Genomic DNA, 16852 nt, shown 5'->3' with positions numbered 1-16852 from the left:
CCTTTATATTCTCTGCTTACCCTGACTCATTTTCATTCCTTTCCTTGTCCTAATACCCTGCCAGTGCACATAACCTTCAGAGCTCCCTTTCTCTTGTTTTTAACTTAGTCTCCTGCCAATTCTTTGATATTCCTTTATTTTATGGAATATAGAGTTTGTAAGTATTCAGTTCGTATCAGAAAACTACATAGTTACAAAGAAGTCTCTGTAGTAGCTTTCCTCAAAGTGTCTTCTCTAGCGCCTGCTAAGGAGTGATCCCTGGACCAGAAACATTGCATCCCCTGGGAGCATGTTGGATACCAGACCCTCAGGCCCCACCCACACCTGCTGAATCAGAATTGACATTTTAATGAGGTCTCTTGAGGATTTGTTGGAAGTTTATGGTTGGAGAAGCCCTGCCCTTGAACATTAGTGTTCAGTGAGGTGTTAACAGGTGAAAAAAGTGGACCATGGTTATATACACATTTGGAAAGCAGTGAGTCAGACATATTTCCAACTGTACAACCTTTTCCAGTTTTTCGTGTGCTCATGTGTATTATGCATCTTCATGAGGGTAATGTAGTATGCAGTATTCTTTATACTTATTGGGCCAATTACCCTTTTTCTGAGGGGAGATAACTGTCAAATTGGAGTTTTGTACAACATGGTGAAGGTAACACTGCTAGGAAGTGTGGAATGGGGCCACTTAAATATTGTGTTTGCCATGTTTCTCCTGCATGAAATGCAACACGTTAAATTTGTTTTTTTATAAAACTAAAAATTGCAGTAATTAATAATTGTCAGGCTTACATAGTAAACTTGATCTTGAAAGTCAGAATAGAAAGCAATCCACTTTTTGCCTTTAATTAATCTGATTTAATTCTGTGAAGAAATTTGAGCCTCAGAGAAAGTATAGTTTGTGTATCTAATTTTTTGCTATTAAATTTTCCAAGTCATTGTATTAGAAAAAGTACCACTTGAGTAGTTTTGCTGTGTAAATTGTGGTAAGAGAGGCTGAGAGTTTTATTTTTCTTGGATTTATTGAGTTTAAGATATTTCACAAAGGTAGTAAAATAATATGCACTAATTAATATGATTTTGTAATTGTTTTATAATGTTTAATATTCCATGTATCTTAAATAAATGATTGAATAATTACATGTATTAAATGAGAAATAATCTTTTGATTTTAACTGATACTGGCACTTAAACATTTTTTTTAAGTTGTGGCAAAAAACATAAAATTTACCGTTAGCCATTCTTAAGTGTACAGTTAGGAGTGTTAAGTAGATTCACATTGTTGTGAAACAGAGCTCCAGAACTCTGTCAACTTGTTAAACAGAAGCTCTATATCCACTGTATATTTTGGGTGTTATGTTTTAAGACTCTGGATTTTATTTAAATCTTCTGTTTTAGTAGGCCTCTTCTGACACCGAACTGGCCGAGGAAGGATGGTGATGCTTTGGTCCTTCCAGGTTGGGGTGAAAGTCCAGGTTCCCCTGTGGACTTCTGTTGACACCCCAGGGGTGTGGTAGAGCCCCTCCTTACTGCTGGGCAAGGGTGGGAACCCAGGCTTTCCACTAGGCTTCTTCTGATGCCCCCCTGGCTGGTAGGAGGAAGGACTCCTCATTATTCCTCCACTGGCACTGGTTGGGTAGGGATGGGCGCCCCATTCCTGGTGGAAGGTGGTAAAGGTGAAGCCTTCCCACTTGCCTCCTCTAATGCCATCCCAGCAGAAAGAAGGAGGGGGACATCATTACTGCTATAAATGGGTGGAGGTCCAGGCGTTCCATCAGTATCTCTACTGATAACCATGGTTGGGGCCAGGGGGCCTTGTTATTGCTAGGTTGGGATGAAAGTCCCAGCTCTCTCTTGATCCTTTCTATTTCCCTGGCAGGGAAGAGTGTTGGGGTGCCTTGTTACGGTCATGTGAGGGTAGGAGGCTAGTCTCTCCTCTTGCCCTTTGCTGAAGGGGCCATCATCTTTCCATGGTGTTTGGCTAGAGTAGAGTAGCTATTGTATTAATGTTTTTGGTCTTTCCACGCTGCGCCTTTCCTGATCCTTTGGCTTGAGAGAGCTGATTTTTCCTGTGTATTTGTGTGTGTGTGCTGTTTGGCTCCTGGATTATCCGGCACCCAATCTGGGATGTATGAGGCCGAGAGAAAACCCAGCAAACTCATTGATATATTGATCCTCAGATGCTGAGGCCTCTAACCATTCTGCATCTTTTCTGTCTTGTCCTATAATCTTTAAAATGTATCTATGGCCACTCAGTAATATACAGACAGTGAATTGTCATTTAAAAGGTAAGGTTCTGTTTTTTTTTTTAATTAAAACAATTTACCATTATAGCGAACATTTATTATAGGCCAGACACTTAGTGACTTATAACCCTGGGTTATTCTCAAATGAGACAGTGTGTTGAGTGATTTTGTCAAGTTCATGGAGTTTATAAATGCTAAAGCTGATGCCCAGGCCAGGCAATAAAGAAGGAAACAGAATAATTTCGGATAGTGTTAGTGCCCTGAAGAGCATTACACAGGATGATGCTGATAGAGTGTCTTGCAAGGGGAAGTGTGCAGGGAGTGGAGCCAGACACCATTTGCTGGGAGGGAAGTCAGGGAGGGCCTCTCTGAGGAGGTGTTGTTCCAGCTGAGCCCTCAGTGAGAAGAAGGAGTGTGGGGCTTCCCTGGTGGCGCAGTGGTTGAGAATCTGCCTGCCAATGCAGGGGACACGGGTTCGAGCCCTGGTCTGGGAAGATCCCACATGCCGCGGAGCAACTAGGCCCGTGAGCCACAACTACTGAGCCTGCGCGTCTGGAGCCTGTGCTCCGCAACAAGAGAGGCCGCGACAGTGAGAGGCCCACGCACCGCGATGAAGAGTGGCCCCCGCTTGCCGCAACTAGAGAAAGCCCTTGCACAGAAACGAAGACCCAACACAGCCAAAAATAAAATATAAATAAATAAATAAATTAAAAAAAAAAAAAAAAAAAGAAGGAGTGTGCTGTGTGAACCTCTGCAGGAAGAACTTTGTAGTTCAGCTTCCCTGAGATGTGAGGGGTCATGGGGAGACCCAGGAGGAGAAGGAAGGCCAGCAGTGCTGAACGCAGTGAGCAGTGAGGAGGGGACATAGAAAGAGGCTGGGCAGTAGGAAGAAGACCCGGCTCATGTACAGCTGTGATACTGGCCTTCCTTAGGGGTTTCGACACAATGGCCATTGTTTTATCTTTACTTAAAGAAAAGTACAAATATTTGTATATAGGTGTGTGTTTTAGGGGCAGGTTTACCAATCTTAGTATTGCTAATTGTGTTTTTTTCAAGTGCTTGGTTGTTAATGGGCTAGAATGAGTGGAAGAGGAAGGAACCCAGGAACAAATACCAGGCTTACTGCTTCCCGCTGGACAGGGAGAAAGAACTGCACCTGTTCTTTTTGGGGGATTGATGCCTCCATATGGTGATATTTTTTTGTTGTTGAAATTCAGTCCCCAAAAGAGGTCCATGCCATTCCTTTTAAATAAGAGAAATTACTATTTACTGCAGAAAATTTAGAAGAACCTAAAGAAGAAAACAAAATAGACTGTAATCTCACTACCTAGAGCTAATTACCGTTGCCATGTGGGTTTATCTCTTCTTAGTCTTTGGTCCATATGTCTATGAATTTTATGCATACATTTATAAAATTACGATAAAAATGTGTCGATTTATCATTTTCATGAATATGTCATTAAATATACCGTAAGAACATTTAAAAAATATATAATTTTTCATTTTGTGCCACTATGGTAATTTAACCCTTCTCCCACTGTTGACCTGTTTGCCTCTGACTGTTTGGTTTGCACTCACTCTGATGCAGTGAGCATCCTGTTTACATGCAACTTTGTGTCTGCTGCTTGCAGATTACCACAGGTGTTACGCACACTTAGAAGGCTGTGCATAAACAATGCTAAATTGTTCTCTAGAAAGGTAGATGATGAGAGTACCATTTACTTGTAATGGTGTGAAAAGTGTTCACAGCCATGGTGACAAGGGAACTCTCTTGAGTTACAAATCATGTGTTCCGCATATTCAAGTAAATAGGAAAATTGGGCAAAACAAAAAGTGACAAACTGTTTTTCCACCCCGTTTTCAAAAAAGAAAAAACAAATGAAACTCTTAATAGGATACTTTCTGAACCGTGGTAGATGGTACTTTGTAAGTAATTCTTGCATCATCACTAGATGTAGGGAATTGATAACCTTTTCACAATTCAGATACTTGAATGACTCTCAGCAAGAAGCTTCTGGAAGGCCGGACCAGGCATAAGAGAAAACCTTGTAAGTTAGGTGTGAGTTTATTTACTAATCTTTGCCCTGTAAACTGATTTAAAAAAAAAATTCCTGGTTTACTTTGTAGTTTTATTTTTCTGATTCTTCCAAGCTCTTAATGTGTCCTACAAATATTCGATCTTGAAGATCTGGGGCTGGAGGAGTTTGGGAGTGCATAAAGGTGTTTGCTGTTGTTTTACTAGGAAGACAGGTATTGGATGAGGTCATTGCAATTTCCCTTAATTATAATATCTAGAAACTTAAAGTAGCTAATGCCATTTTAATTTATTTTTATCAGATTATGTTTATAACTTTTATGAATTTTAGTTTAGTATTGAAAATCCAGAATATTTGAGATATAGAATACAGAAGACTAAAATAAACTGCTTAACCATCCCAGAATAATCTCTTCAAAAATTTTGATATATATCTTTCAAATTCATATTTATTGTGCATATATGTGTACACATACACAGACATTCACGAATTTCCTTCTCCTTGCTGCCACATACACATGCTATTAGAATCTTTTTACAGTAATTGGATCAGTTGTGTACTGTTTGTTCATATTTTTCCTATTCAGTGATGTTGGGAATGTGTGTCTAACTCAGTATAACTCTTCAATATTGTTTTTAAAGTGTTATGACGTTCCATCATGTGAAGGTATCCCAATGCATTCCAGCAGTTCACTACTGCACATTTTAAAATTTCCTTTTTTTTTTGGCAGGGAGAACATTCTTATGGCTAAATCCTTTCACATGGACATCTGTAGTTATTCCTTTAGGATAAACTTTTAAGGAAAATTAAGCACTATCTTAGCTGCTCCTCCCAGAGTCTCTCATCAAGGATTTTATATTCAATATCTTGGGTGTTCTGTTACAGAGACCACAGGTAGATGTATGAACATGGAAGAGATCAGTTCCTATGAGCTCTTCCTGAGGAATCTGTCAGAGAATGAGCTTTAGACAACCAAGAAATGTTTGAATAAGTTAAGAAGACCAAGTAATGTGGGACTTCCCTGGTGGCGCAGTGGTTAAGAATCCACCTGCCAATGCAGGGGACATGGGTTCGATTCCTGGTCTGGGAAGATCCCACATGCCGCAGAGCAACTAAGCCCGTGTGCCACAACTACTGAGCCTGTGCTCTAGAGCCTGCGAGCCACAACTGCTGAGCCCGCGAGCCACGACTACTGAAGCCTGTGCACCTAGAGCCGGAGCTCCGCAACAAGAGAAGCCACTGCAATGAGAAGCCCACGCACCACAACGAAGATGTAGCCCCCGATCGCTGCAGCTAGAGAAAGCCGTGCAGCAACGAAGACCCAATGCAACCAAAAATAAATAAATAAATAAAAATAAAATTAAAATAAAAGTTAAAAACAAACAAAACAACCCAGTGCCCAATTCTTGATGTTAGAAAATTGAAAATATATAAAACCCCGGGAACCCTACTCTGCTATATTTCAATTAATTGAGCGTAGTATACTCACATCAACTTGTTTACAAGTTACATGGATTCAAACATCTGCCTCAGTTATTTTTTTTTTTTTTTGAGGTATGTGACCTTGAATGTACTTTGTAACTGCATAATCAGTGATGCATACATTGCACTTCATATGCTTTGGGGTCACTTAACAATTTAAACATTACTTTTTAAAGTCATACCGTGTTTCACAGGTGGGTTCATGCTCGTTGGTAGGATGATTTCCTTCTGGGTGTTACTGACTACGGATACTGCCTTTCTAATTTTTGTTTTCCTTGCTAATTTTGACAGAAGCTGCTGTCCATTTTTATTTTAGCAGTCTAGTTTGACTGAAGCTGTTGCTTCAGGTTTCATGTTTTGACCAAGTAGCACAACAGTGATTAATAATAAGCCAGAAGGTGCAGATTGCTTATGTTGTTTGGAAGTACTATGGAAGATCACTATGAAATTTCATGCATATAAAACTTTGAAAAATTTGAAAGCTAAGTCAGCTCAGGTTTTTTTTCCTCACAAAGTCACTAGGCATCCTGACTCAATGGTTGCTAATTTAAAATATGGTAATTAGTTTATGCATATTAATAACATGAGTTTGTATTGACTTTTTTTGTCTACGTTAATAAATGTGTTCTATAAGAAACATTTTACTAAGCTACTTGGCTAAACTTCTTTAAGGAAAGTGTAAACCAAAAACAATTTTAGATTTAATCAGTACATTTTTCACTTTCATCAACATTAAATGGGAAAATCGTGTCAGTGTATTATCCACATGATTTCTCTCTTTTTTTTTTTTTTTTTTTTTGAGGCTATTATCATTTGATGGCCAGGCTGTGCTCATTGATTTTCACCTGTGACAGTTGATTGAAACAGATCAGTTTTACCTCTTGAGAAATAAATAACTTGGACGTTCTCTACATTGTCATTATTTTTTATTTATCTCATAATTTTGTCCTTATGATATGTACTGGAGGGGTTTTTATCCTTTTGCTTACTTTTGATCAAGATATCATTTTCTTTATGATGGAAGCTTCATATATTTCGACCAGTTCCTCACATTGTGAACGTTTCATCACACCATCTTTACATTACGTAGGTATGTCCATTCTGAAATCACTGCCAAGAACCATTTGAATGTTGGACATGAACTCATTGTTCTGTGATTTGGGCTATAGACCTAAACAGCTTCTACTTTTTTTTTTTCTTCTCCACGTGTAAAATTTAGTTATGTTGAGCCAAATGGCAAGATGAATTTAAATCAAAGCTGAATACATAGTGGATTGCAAACTGAAGTGACCCGAGGTCATTTTTGGTTCTCTAAAGTAGCTTTGATTATTCATCCTTGGCACTAGTCTTTGCCTGCAGCCTGTAATCTTCCCTCCTCAGTGTTGTAAGATTAATACTGTTCTAGAGGTCTGGTGCATGTTGCTTAAGATTAAATATGGTGCCCTGGGCAGTTAGTTTTAGGGAGTCAGTCAGTACTGTTCATTTGGTTTGTCTGAAATGACTAAATGAGAATTTATTTAGGGCACAAGATGCTTGTAGGTTTAGATCCAAAATTAGAATCTGTAATATATTGTATCTTCTAAGGGACTTGGAATTACTATGTTAGAAACAAATCTTGTATGCAGTTTCTTTTATCTTCAGGTATTTGCTGCAGTTTGTCTAGTTTGTTTCACTCAAAATAATAGGCATTATTTTAGTTTTGCCAGATTGTTAGTAATGGCTGCATAACACTCCATCAATAAGAAATACAGTAGACCTTATCATCACTTCCTAGTGACATGTCTGTGTTTTTAAAATTATGACCGTTGCTGTACGAAACTTTTGTTGCGCCTGGAAAAATTTCCCCTTTCGTTGTATGCTTAAGCTATATTTCACTTATCTCTTGCTGTGTAACTACTTCAAAATGTAGTGGCTTAAACAAGAGCAGTAATTTATTTTGCTCACCAATCTGTAATTTGGGCAAGATTGGGAAAGATTGAGTGGGAGCTGGAGAATAAACTTTACAGAAGGCTCACTCAGATGACTGGAAAGTTGGTGCTCGCTGTTCCCTGGGAACCCTACTGGGCTGTGGGCTGGGAGCCTCAGTTGCTTTCCACATGGGCCCCTAAAGGCTGCTTGGGCTTCCTCACAGCATAGTGGCTGGGTTCCAAGAGAGTGTCATAAGAGAACCAGGCAGAAGCCGCATGGCCTTTCAAAGCTGGCTTTGGAAATCATGTAGTGTCACTTCTGTGACTTCCCTTTCCTACTCCACCTGCCCTCCCCACATGCATCATTAGTGTTTGTAATGAAAGAAGGTAAAACGGGATATGGGTAGATGCAATCTTTGCTACAATTATGATTTAACAAATTCCCTATTTTGGGATGTTAAGGTGGTTTCTATTTTTGTTTGTCTTATAAACAGTACTACCATGAGCATTCTTCTTCTCAAAGCTCTTTTGTTCATCACTTGGTTAGGCTAAAATTCTTGAGATAGAACAACTGTGTCAGAAGAAAATAACATTTTTAAGGCTTTGGAGAAGTAACAACTCACTTTGCTACCAGCTAGAGGAAATGTTGAACACTTACTCTCATATGAACTATATTTGAGATTTATCCATTTACCCATGAGCATGCCAGCTCATCTTTGCTAGTCTGCTTCATTTTAAAACAGATTCTTATTCTTCCTAAATTTGCATTTCTTTGCCTACCAGTGAGGGTACATGATTTATTTGCTTGTAGGCAGTTTAGAATCCTTTGATTAGTCGTTTGCTTATTTCTGTAATTTTTTACACTAGAGTGTTCATAAAAGTTATATTGGTAAAAGTTATTTATACCTAAAGATATCGATTCTTTGTAAAAAGTTTCAAATATTTCAAATACTCTTTCCAAGGTTGCGTATCTATTTTGACAGATATATAGTATCATAAGTTTGTTTTCCCCTGTTATTTAAAATTTTCACAACCTGTTGAGAGTCTTTCTAGTAAAGGTAGTAAAGTAAGGGTATCATTAGATGAATAGTCTGTCCTTTATCTTTTTTATTTGTTGAAGTCTTAAATATACTTGTGAATGTTTTGCTCTTTCTTTTGTTTTATTTGTATTTCCATACAAATTTCAAAAATGGAATTCGTGTGGCTTTATGCTTTATGATATTTTCTAGTATCTAGTTGGACAAACACCTTCAGTCATTATATCAAGCCTATGAAATGTGTGTGTGTAATCATCTCCGACATGCTATTCTGTCAAGCACTGTGGCACTCGCACTCAGGTTTCTTGGCTCCAGATTACAAGTTCTTTACCACTATATTAAGCTGCTGCTTCATTTTTTCCAGCGTTTTCTTATCACTCCATAACAATCTATAGTTTTCTTTGTGTAAAGCATACATTTCTCTTTTAAGTTCTTTCTTAAATTGTTCTGTATTTTTGTCATTCTTAATCAGAACACATATTTATGTGTTTACAGAAAGACACATATAAGAATGTCCATAACAGCTTTACTCTTTGTGGTTCCAAACTCCAAACAACCCAAATGTCCAAGAGTAAAATGGGTATATACATTTTCTGTGTTCACACCATGGAATATTATACAGCAATAAAACATGAACTACTTCTATACATAACATAGCTGACTTTCACACCATTAAATTGAGGTTAGGCAATGGTAATTTTTCTTTTTGTGTATCTTTGCTGTCTCCCCTTTTTCTTGATTAATTTAGTGAGTGCTTTATCTATTTTGTTGATATTTTTCAAAGGCAGCATTTTGATTTATCATTTCCCTTTTTTTCCTTTTACCTTGTTAGTTTCTGCTTGCATCTTTATTTTCTCCCTTTGCTTCATTTTGCTTTACCTTGTTCTTTTTTCAGCCTTTTGTGTTGGGAATTTAGTTCACATACTTCTTTCATTTTAATTTACAAATGTATTTGCAGGTCACGTTTTCTTCTGATGACTGCTTTAATTGTATCCTATAGATTCTTATATATAGTGTTTTTACTATTATTTTTTAAAATTATGCAATTTTGGTTTGCATTTTTCCTTTACTCAAGGAGTATTTAATAGAGTGTTTAAAAATTTTCCAGGTAGAAGGGCCTTTTGGATTATTGATTTTTCTTTTATTACTTTCTACTTTTACAGCACTGTGATCATTACAGTTATTTTTACTTTATGGATTCTATTAAGGTTTTCTTTATCACCTATTATGTAGTTACCTTAAAGGAACATTTCATATTTAAGAAAAAGGTACGTTTTCTATTATTTGAGTCTAAATTTTAATACATATCCATGATATCTAATCTTTTACTTATGTCATTTAGGTCTTCTGTATCCTTACTTATTTTTGTTCTCTTGACAGTCTTGGACTGAGAGTAGTGTGGTTAAGTCTTCTATTCCTTCTTCCATCTCCTGTAGTCTTCACTTTTTAAAGGTGTTCACTATACAATGTAAGGCATAACCTTCATTACTGTATTCAATACTGTTGTGTATGTGTTGTGAATGGTGGCCTTTGGCATTAAAAAGTGTTGTTTGTTGTTTACTTCTTTTTGGCCTAAATTCTATCCTATATGTCAGGAAAAATCATTATGTAATTCTTTGTATATCAGGAACAAACTTTCTGCTTTCATTTTTGCTTGAATTTGCCTGATTGTGTGTGTATATGTATTGATTTATACATAAAATTTATACGCAATGCAATTCATATTTTTTTGGAGTGTAGTTGTACGAGGATTAACACATGCATAGACTCTTGTCACCACCACAAGAAGGATACAGAACAATTCCAACATCCCAAAGAATGACCTTGTGCTGCTCCCTTTTTTAGGTAAACCATGTCCCATCCCAGTCTCTGGCATTCAGTGATGCCCGTATGGTTTTACCTTTTCCAGAATGTTATATAAGTGGGATCCTATAGTATGTAATCTTTGAGACTAGTTTATTTTACTTAACATCATGCAGTTGAGATTCCTCCATACTGTTGTGTATACCGTTAGTTCATTCCTTTTGATTGCTGAGTACTATTCCTTTATGTGGATATACCACAGTTTATTTATCCATGTACCCGTTCAGGGACTTAAGGATTGTTTCCAATTTTTGACTCTTATGAGTAATGTTGCTGTCAACTTTTACATGTAGATTTTTCTGTGAACATAAGTTTTCATTAAGTGAAATGATATGCAGTAGCTGGGGCATATATGATAGATATGTGTTTAACTTTTTTTTTTTTTGGCTGCGTTGGGTCTTTGTTGCTGCACGCAGCTTTCTCCAGTTGCGGTGAGCGGGGGCTACTCTTCATTGCAGTGCGTGGGCTTCTCGTTGCAGTGGCTTCTCGTCACAGAGCATGGGCTGTAGGCACGCAGGCTTCAGTAGTTGTGGCACGTGGGCTCAGTAGTTGTGGCTCACGTGCTCGAGTGCAGGCTCAGTAGTTGTGGTGCACAGGCTTAGTTGCTCCGCGGCACGTGGGATCTTCCCGGACCAGGGCTCGAACCCGTGCCCCTGCATTGTCAGGCAGATTCTTAACCACTGCGCCACCAGGGAAGACCCTGTGTTTAACATTTTCATGAAACTGCCAAACTGTTTTCCAGAATGATTGTGCCATTTTGCGTTCCCACAAGCAATGTATGTAGAATTCTAGTTGCTCCACATACTTGTCATTTTTAATTTTAGTCGTTCTAATGTGTTGTGGTGTCTTGTGATCTTAATTTGTGTTACTGTAATGATTATGATATTGAACATCCTTTCATGTGTTTATTTGACATCTGTGTACATTCTTTGGTGAAATGTCTGTTTAAATATTTTGTCCTTGAAAAATACTTTTCTTAATGTTGAGTTTTGAGAGTTCTTTATATATTCTGGTAACAAATACTTTCTCCTAGTATGTGGCTTATCTTTTCTTACAGTGTCCTCTCCAGAGGAGATATTCTAAGTTTGATGAAGTTGAGTTCATCAATTATTTCTTTTATGGATTGCGATTTTGGTTTATATCTAAGAATTCTTCCTAACCTAAGGTCATGAAGATTTTCTCCTCTGTTTCTTTTTAAGATTTTGTGGTTTTACATTTTACATTCAGTTCTATGATCCATTTTGGGTTAGTTTTTGTATATGGTGCAAGGTATGAGTTGAAGTTTAGTTTTTTGCATGTGGATATCCAGTTGTTTATAGCAAAAACTTTTTTCCAAAATTGCCTTTGTACTTTTGTCATAAATCAATTGACTATAATATTTCTGAACTCTACTATTTCCCTTTAGTCTGTGTGTCTGTCATTTTGTCAGTACCACAGTGTTTTGATTGCTGTAGTTCTTAAAATGTCTTAAAACCATTGTGTGATTCTCCCATCTTTTTTCCCCCCAAATCGTTGTGCTTATGCTAGTTGCTTTGCCTTTACATATAAATTTTACAATTAGCTTGTCTGTATCTACTAAAAATCCTGCTGGGATTTTGATTGGAATTGCATTAAATCTATGAGTCAGTTTGGGGAGAATTGATATATATATTAACTATCTTGAGTCTTTTAATACATGAACAGAAAATATCTTTTATTTATATCTTAAAAATTTTTTTCTTACTGTTTTGTAGTTTACCGTGTACAAATTCTTGGCATATATTTTTAGGTTTATACCTATATTTCTTTTGTTTTTGTAGCTATTTAAAAAAAATTTGTTTTCGAGTTGTTCATTACGACTGGAATGTACAAATTCCAGTGTATACAAATATATCAGATCTTGCTAAAACTGACTTATTAGTTCAGAAGTTTTTTTTTTTTTGTAGATTATTTGGGCTTTTCAATATTGTCTTGATATCTGAGACTATTTCTTCCATTCCAATCTGAATACCTTTTACTTTTCTGTCCTTATTGTACACTGCCTATGACTTTCAGCAAAATATTGAATTATAAATGATGGGACAGCCTTGCTTAATTCCCAGTTTCAGGGTGGGAGGAAGCATCAAGTCTTTGAACATTTAGTAGTTAGTTGTAGGTTTTTTTCTAGATGTTTTTGAGATGGGGGAAGTTCCCTTCTATTCCTCGTTTGGTGAGAGATTTTATCATGAGTGGATATTGAATTTTGTCAGATGCTTTTTTGTTATCAACTGATGTGATTGTGTGGTTTTCCTTTTTTAATCTATTAATATGGTGAATTACACTGATTGATTTTCACATATCGAACCAGTCTTGAATTCCTGGGATAAATCCCACTTGAGTGTAATGTATTATACTTTTAATATATTGCTGGATTCACCTTATATTTTGTGGAGGATTTTTTGCATCTGTGTTCCTAAGGCATAGTGTCTATAATTTCTTTTCTTGTATAACTAACTGTTTTGGACCTTTTTTATGTCTATAAATGCTTGTTTAATGATAACTTCCTTCTGATTGAGCTGTTATATTACAGATTACCTCTGCTTCATTTTTTTGTTTTGCTTGGGTGGAGTTGGAGACTCTTCATTGGGTGAAGTACTTTAATTCTCACTTTTTGTTGCCTTCTTAGAATAGCTTTATATGAAACTTGCGTCCTGTGTTCTGTACATTTTGAAATGTCTTAAATTATTCTGGGATAATGTTCCATGTAGAAGAGGTCAGAGGTTTCAGTTGTTTCTAGGGCTCTTAGTTTTTTTTTTTTTATTTCCCTTAGTTCTTTTTGTGTTGTTGTTAGTGATATTTATATATCAAGAAATTTAGCAATTTATCCATAAAATGTGCTACAATTATCTTACCTGGTTTATGCAATTCTTTTTTGTTCATTTATAGTGTTTTATTTCTATATAGAATTTAACATTTTTTGGTATTCACATTTCTCATGCTTTTTTTCTTCCTTTCTAATACATTATTTATGAACATTTTCTCAAATCTGAGATTTTAAATATGTAAAATATGTATCTGTATCTTCCATGGCATCTTCTAGATCTTTTAATCATTTGGTGTTTATTTTTTAAATCTTAGATTTGTCTAGGGCTTATTTTCAAGTAGGACAGAACCACCACACATGACTCAGTGTATTAATTTTGGTTAGATCAACATTTAGCAAACTTTTATTACATCACTTTTTGTTTTCAAATTGCATTCAGATGCATCAGGTATTCTGTCAATTTTTTCTCCTTAAAGAGATCTCTCCTGGAGCCTTCTGACCAACTCTGTTATGAATAGGCAGCCTCTGTACCTGGTTATCGTAGCTATCACCCTGGAATCATCCTGGGATTCCCTTTGCCTCTTTCCTGTGTTCTCCTCTTCCTTGGTTTATTTCCTCATGGTGACTGTTGGGAGTATATGAGAGGAGTGGTAGTGCGATAAGTGATTTTGGAAAGGTAATAAAAAGCCAGATCATCAAGGGCCTTGTATGCCGTGATAAGGGATTTTAGCTTCTCTCAAGGGTTTTAGCAACTGCTGAGGATATTTTATAGGCGAATAATGTATTTGCTCTTATGGAAGATCAGTGTGGCTGCAACTTGTAGAATAGATGGAAGAAAGCAAAGTTAGACAAAGCCTGCTACAGTAATTCAAGAAAGATATAAGGATGCATTGAAATAGGGCAATGACAGTGTGAGTGTTGTTCTCATAGAAATTGGGTATCAGTTGGACACCTGAGAGAGGAAAGAAGAGTCAAGGAGGGTGCTCAGATTTCTAAGTTTGGCTACTGAATTGATGACCCTCATAGTAGGGTTATCACGCTTAGGGTAGGTGCCGAGTTTAGTGTTGGATGTGCAATACAAAGAATTGCACTATATCCTGCACCCACATTCACCAGATGTTAACGTTTTACCTTATTTGCTTTATAGTTTCTATCTTTTACCATGTGAGTGAGTGAGTGAGTGAGAGTGTGTGTGTGTTCCTACCCATTTGAGATGAGGTCACAGACCTGATGCTCCTTTACCTCTAATTACTTCACTGAATATTCCCTAAAAAATAAGCCATCGATTTAAAAATCAAGAAGCTAACATTTATTTAACATAAATTGCTAATCTGGATCGTATTCAGATTTTACAATTGTCCCAGTAATGTTCTTTGACGTGAAACAAAACTTCCAGATCTTGAATTGCAGTCAGTTATCATGACTCTCTAGTCTTCTATAATCTGGAGCAGTTTTTAAGTCCATGGCTAGTGGGTATTTGAATGGTTTTGGAATTATGCACGTGGATGTGTGGGAGCAATGTTAGTGTGGGAAACAGATTTGTGGTGTTGGTCCTTGGACCACAGTGTATAAATTAGAACTGGGAGTTGAGTGTGGGGAAATGGGCTTTCTACTGTCGACTGGAAAGGTGGAAACAGATCTATTACTCAAAGGCACCTTGGTGTTGATTCTGTTTTTTACTCCAATTGATGAATTAGTTTATTTGGTTCAGGATCTAGGTGAGCCTGATGCAGAGGTACAGATAAATAGTTATATAGATGTATAGATATATCTCCATCCTTAAATAGAAGCATATACCTGGCTGTGTAAACTCTTCCTGCCTGACAATATAGCACTCAATATAAAAGAACTTCGGCAAAAAATTGAGCTATTTACATCTACGTTGGACACACAGTGTCACTGCTAGGTGCTTACCTCTGTCAAGGACTCTAGGGAACTTAACGTTCCTGCTCTCTGTAGCCATCTTGCTAACAATACGATTCCATATATCTGCCTACTTACGTTCATTAACGCTGTGTGTGTGTATTCCATTTTTTTGCATATCAATAGGCACCTGAAGTGATGTACAAATCTGTCTGTTAGAAGAGAAAATGACACTAATACTTGTCAACACTTATTCCTCTGTGTTGTATTAAACCTTTAATTAAAGAATGTTATAGAAATATAGGTTTTTCTTTTGTGTTCCATACTGGCTATTGTTTTTATTTTATGTCTGTAGGACCTCAGCTGTGTAGACTAGAGACCCGATCTCTGTGTGTGTAGGTTTGCTCAGAAGTTCATGCCTCCATGCAGTTGTGACTTTCAGTTCTAGTTATTTATTGCTACGCTTCTAGTGGTGTGATGGAGGGGTTAAGAAGCAGGCTTTGTCATCTGCCTGGCCTGGATTTGAATTCAATTTTGTGAATTGGGGCAAAGTGCTTAAATTTTCAAGATTCCTTTTCCTCTTTAAAATAGGGATAATATTATCAACTCTTCATAGCTTCTTTTCAGGTTTAAATGAGATCATACATATTAATAACTTGGTATAGGGAGCAGCACAAATTAAAAATGCAAAAGCAATAGCTGATATTATTTTATTTTCTGCCATCTGTTTGCTTATTACAGTCTATTGACCCTCAGAGTTGACTGCTCTATTTATTTCATGTTTTCTCAAAAAATATTCTAATGTCTGCCACAGGATTTTGTCTCTGCAGTTATCCGTTTACTGGACAGCCCCTCGACATCCATCAGAGCAAAATCCTTCCTGGTTCTTCTGTATATTTTGATTCACAACCACGAGATGCTGCTGCTCGGCTGCCAAGCACGGTAAGATTTTCTCTGACAGTCTCACCAATGGCTTCAATTTGGCCCCTGTTTATTAGTTTCATTAGTAGTATTTCTTGGCCCCTATGTACCTGGCATTCAAAATTTTTTTTCCTAGATTTTCCCAAGGGTTTAAATGTTTCACTTGTCACCTCAGCTTGGAAACACTGAAGCAGGGTGTTGGGAAGTGCTTGGAGTTTCCTAGATCTGAGTACAGTCCAAGGCAGGGTGTTAAAGTTGGTTCTGGTTTACATTTTTTTTTTTTTAAAGGGAAATGTTTTAAATTTATTTATTTATTATTTATTTTATTATTTATTTTTGGCTGTGTTGGGTCTTCGTTTCTGTGCGAGGGCTTTCTCTAGTTGTGGCGAGCGGGGGCCACTCTTCATCGCGGTGCGCGGGCCTCTCACTATCGCGGCCTCTCTTGTTGCGGAGCACAGGCTCCAGACGCGCAGGCTCAGTAGTTGTGGCTCACGGGCCCAGTTGCTCCGCGGCATGTGGGATCTTCCCAGACCAGGGCTCGAACCTGTGTCCCCTGCATTGGCAGGCAGATTCTCAACCACTGCGCCACCAGGGAAGCCCTGGTTTACATTTTTGCAAGGCGTTCTTGACTGGTGGTTTGGTCATAGTTGTCATTTGTGTGAGCTTCTGGAATGAGTAGCTGGAAGCCCAGAGGAGCAGCCTGGAAAAGCAGAGGAGG

The 16852-nt window shown here is 37.3% G+C and overlaps 1 protein-coding gene across 7 annotated transcripts in view; it reads left to right on the top strand.

The window, feature by feature from the left end:
* Window positions 1–16852, top strand: part of ULK4 (unc-51 like kinase 4) — a 547368-nt gene that overhangs the window by 118683 nt on the left and 411833 nt on the right. For all 7 annotated transcript variants that reach the window (XM_057554846.1, XM_057554850.1, XM_057554849.1 and 4 more), the window contains one exon: window positions 16028–16155. In XM_057554846.1, coding sequence (XP_057410829.1) covers window positions 16028–16155 — 128 coding nt within the window. The remainder of the gene's footprint in view (window positions 1–16027; window positions 16156–16852) is intronic.

The sequence above is a fragment of the Balaenoptera acutorostrata genome, chromosome 10 (genome assembly GCF_949987535.1).
Source record: "Balaenoptera acutorostrata chromosome 10, mBalAcu1.1, whole genome shotgun sequence".
NCBI lineage: Eukaryota > Metazoa > Chordata > Mammalia > Artiodactyla > Balaenopteridae > Balaenoptera > Balaenoptera acutorostrata.
Note: the sequence above shows the minus strand (reverse complement) of the source record. Positions and strands in the feature narration are given on the sequence as shown.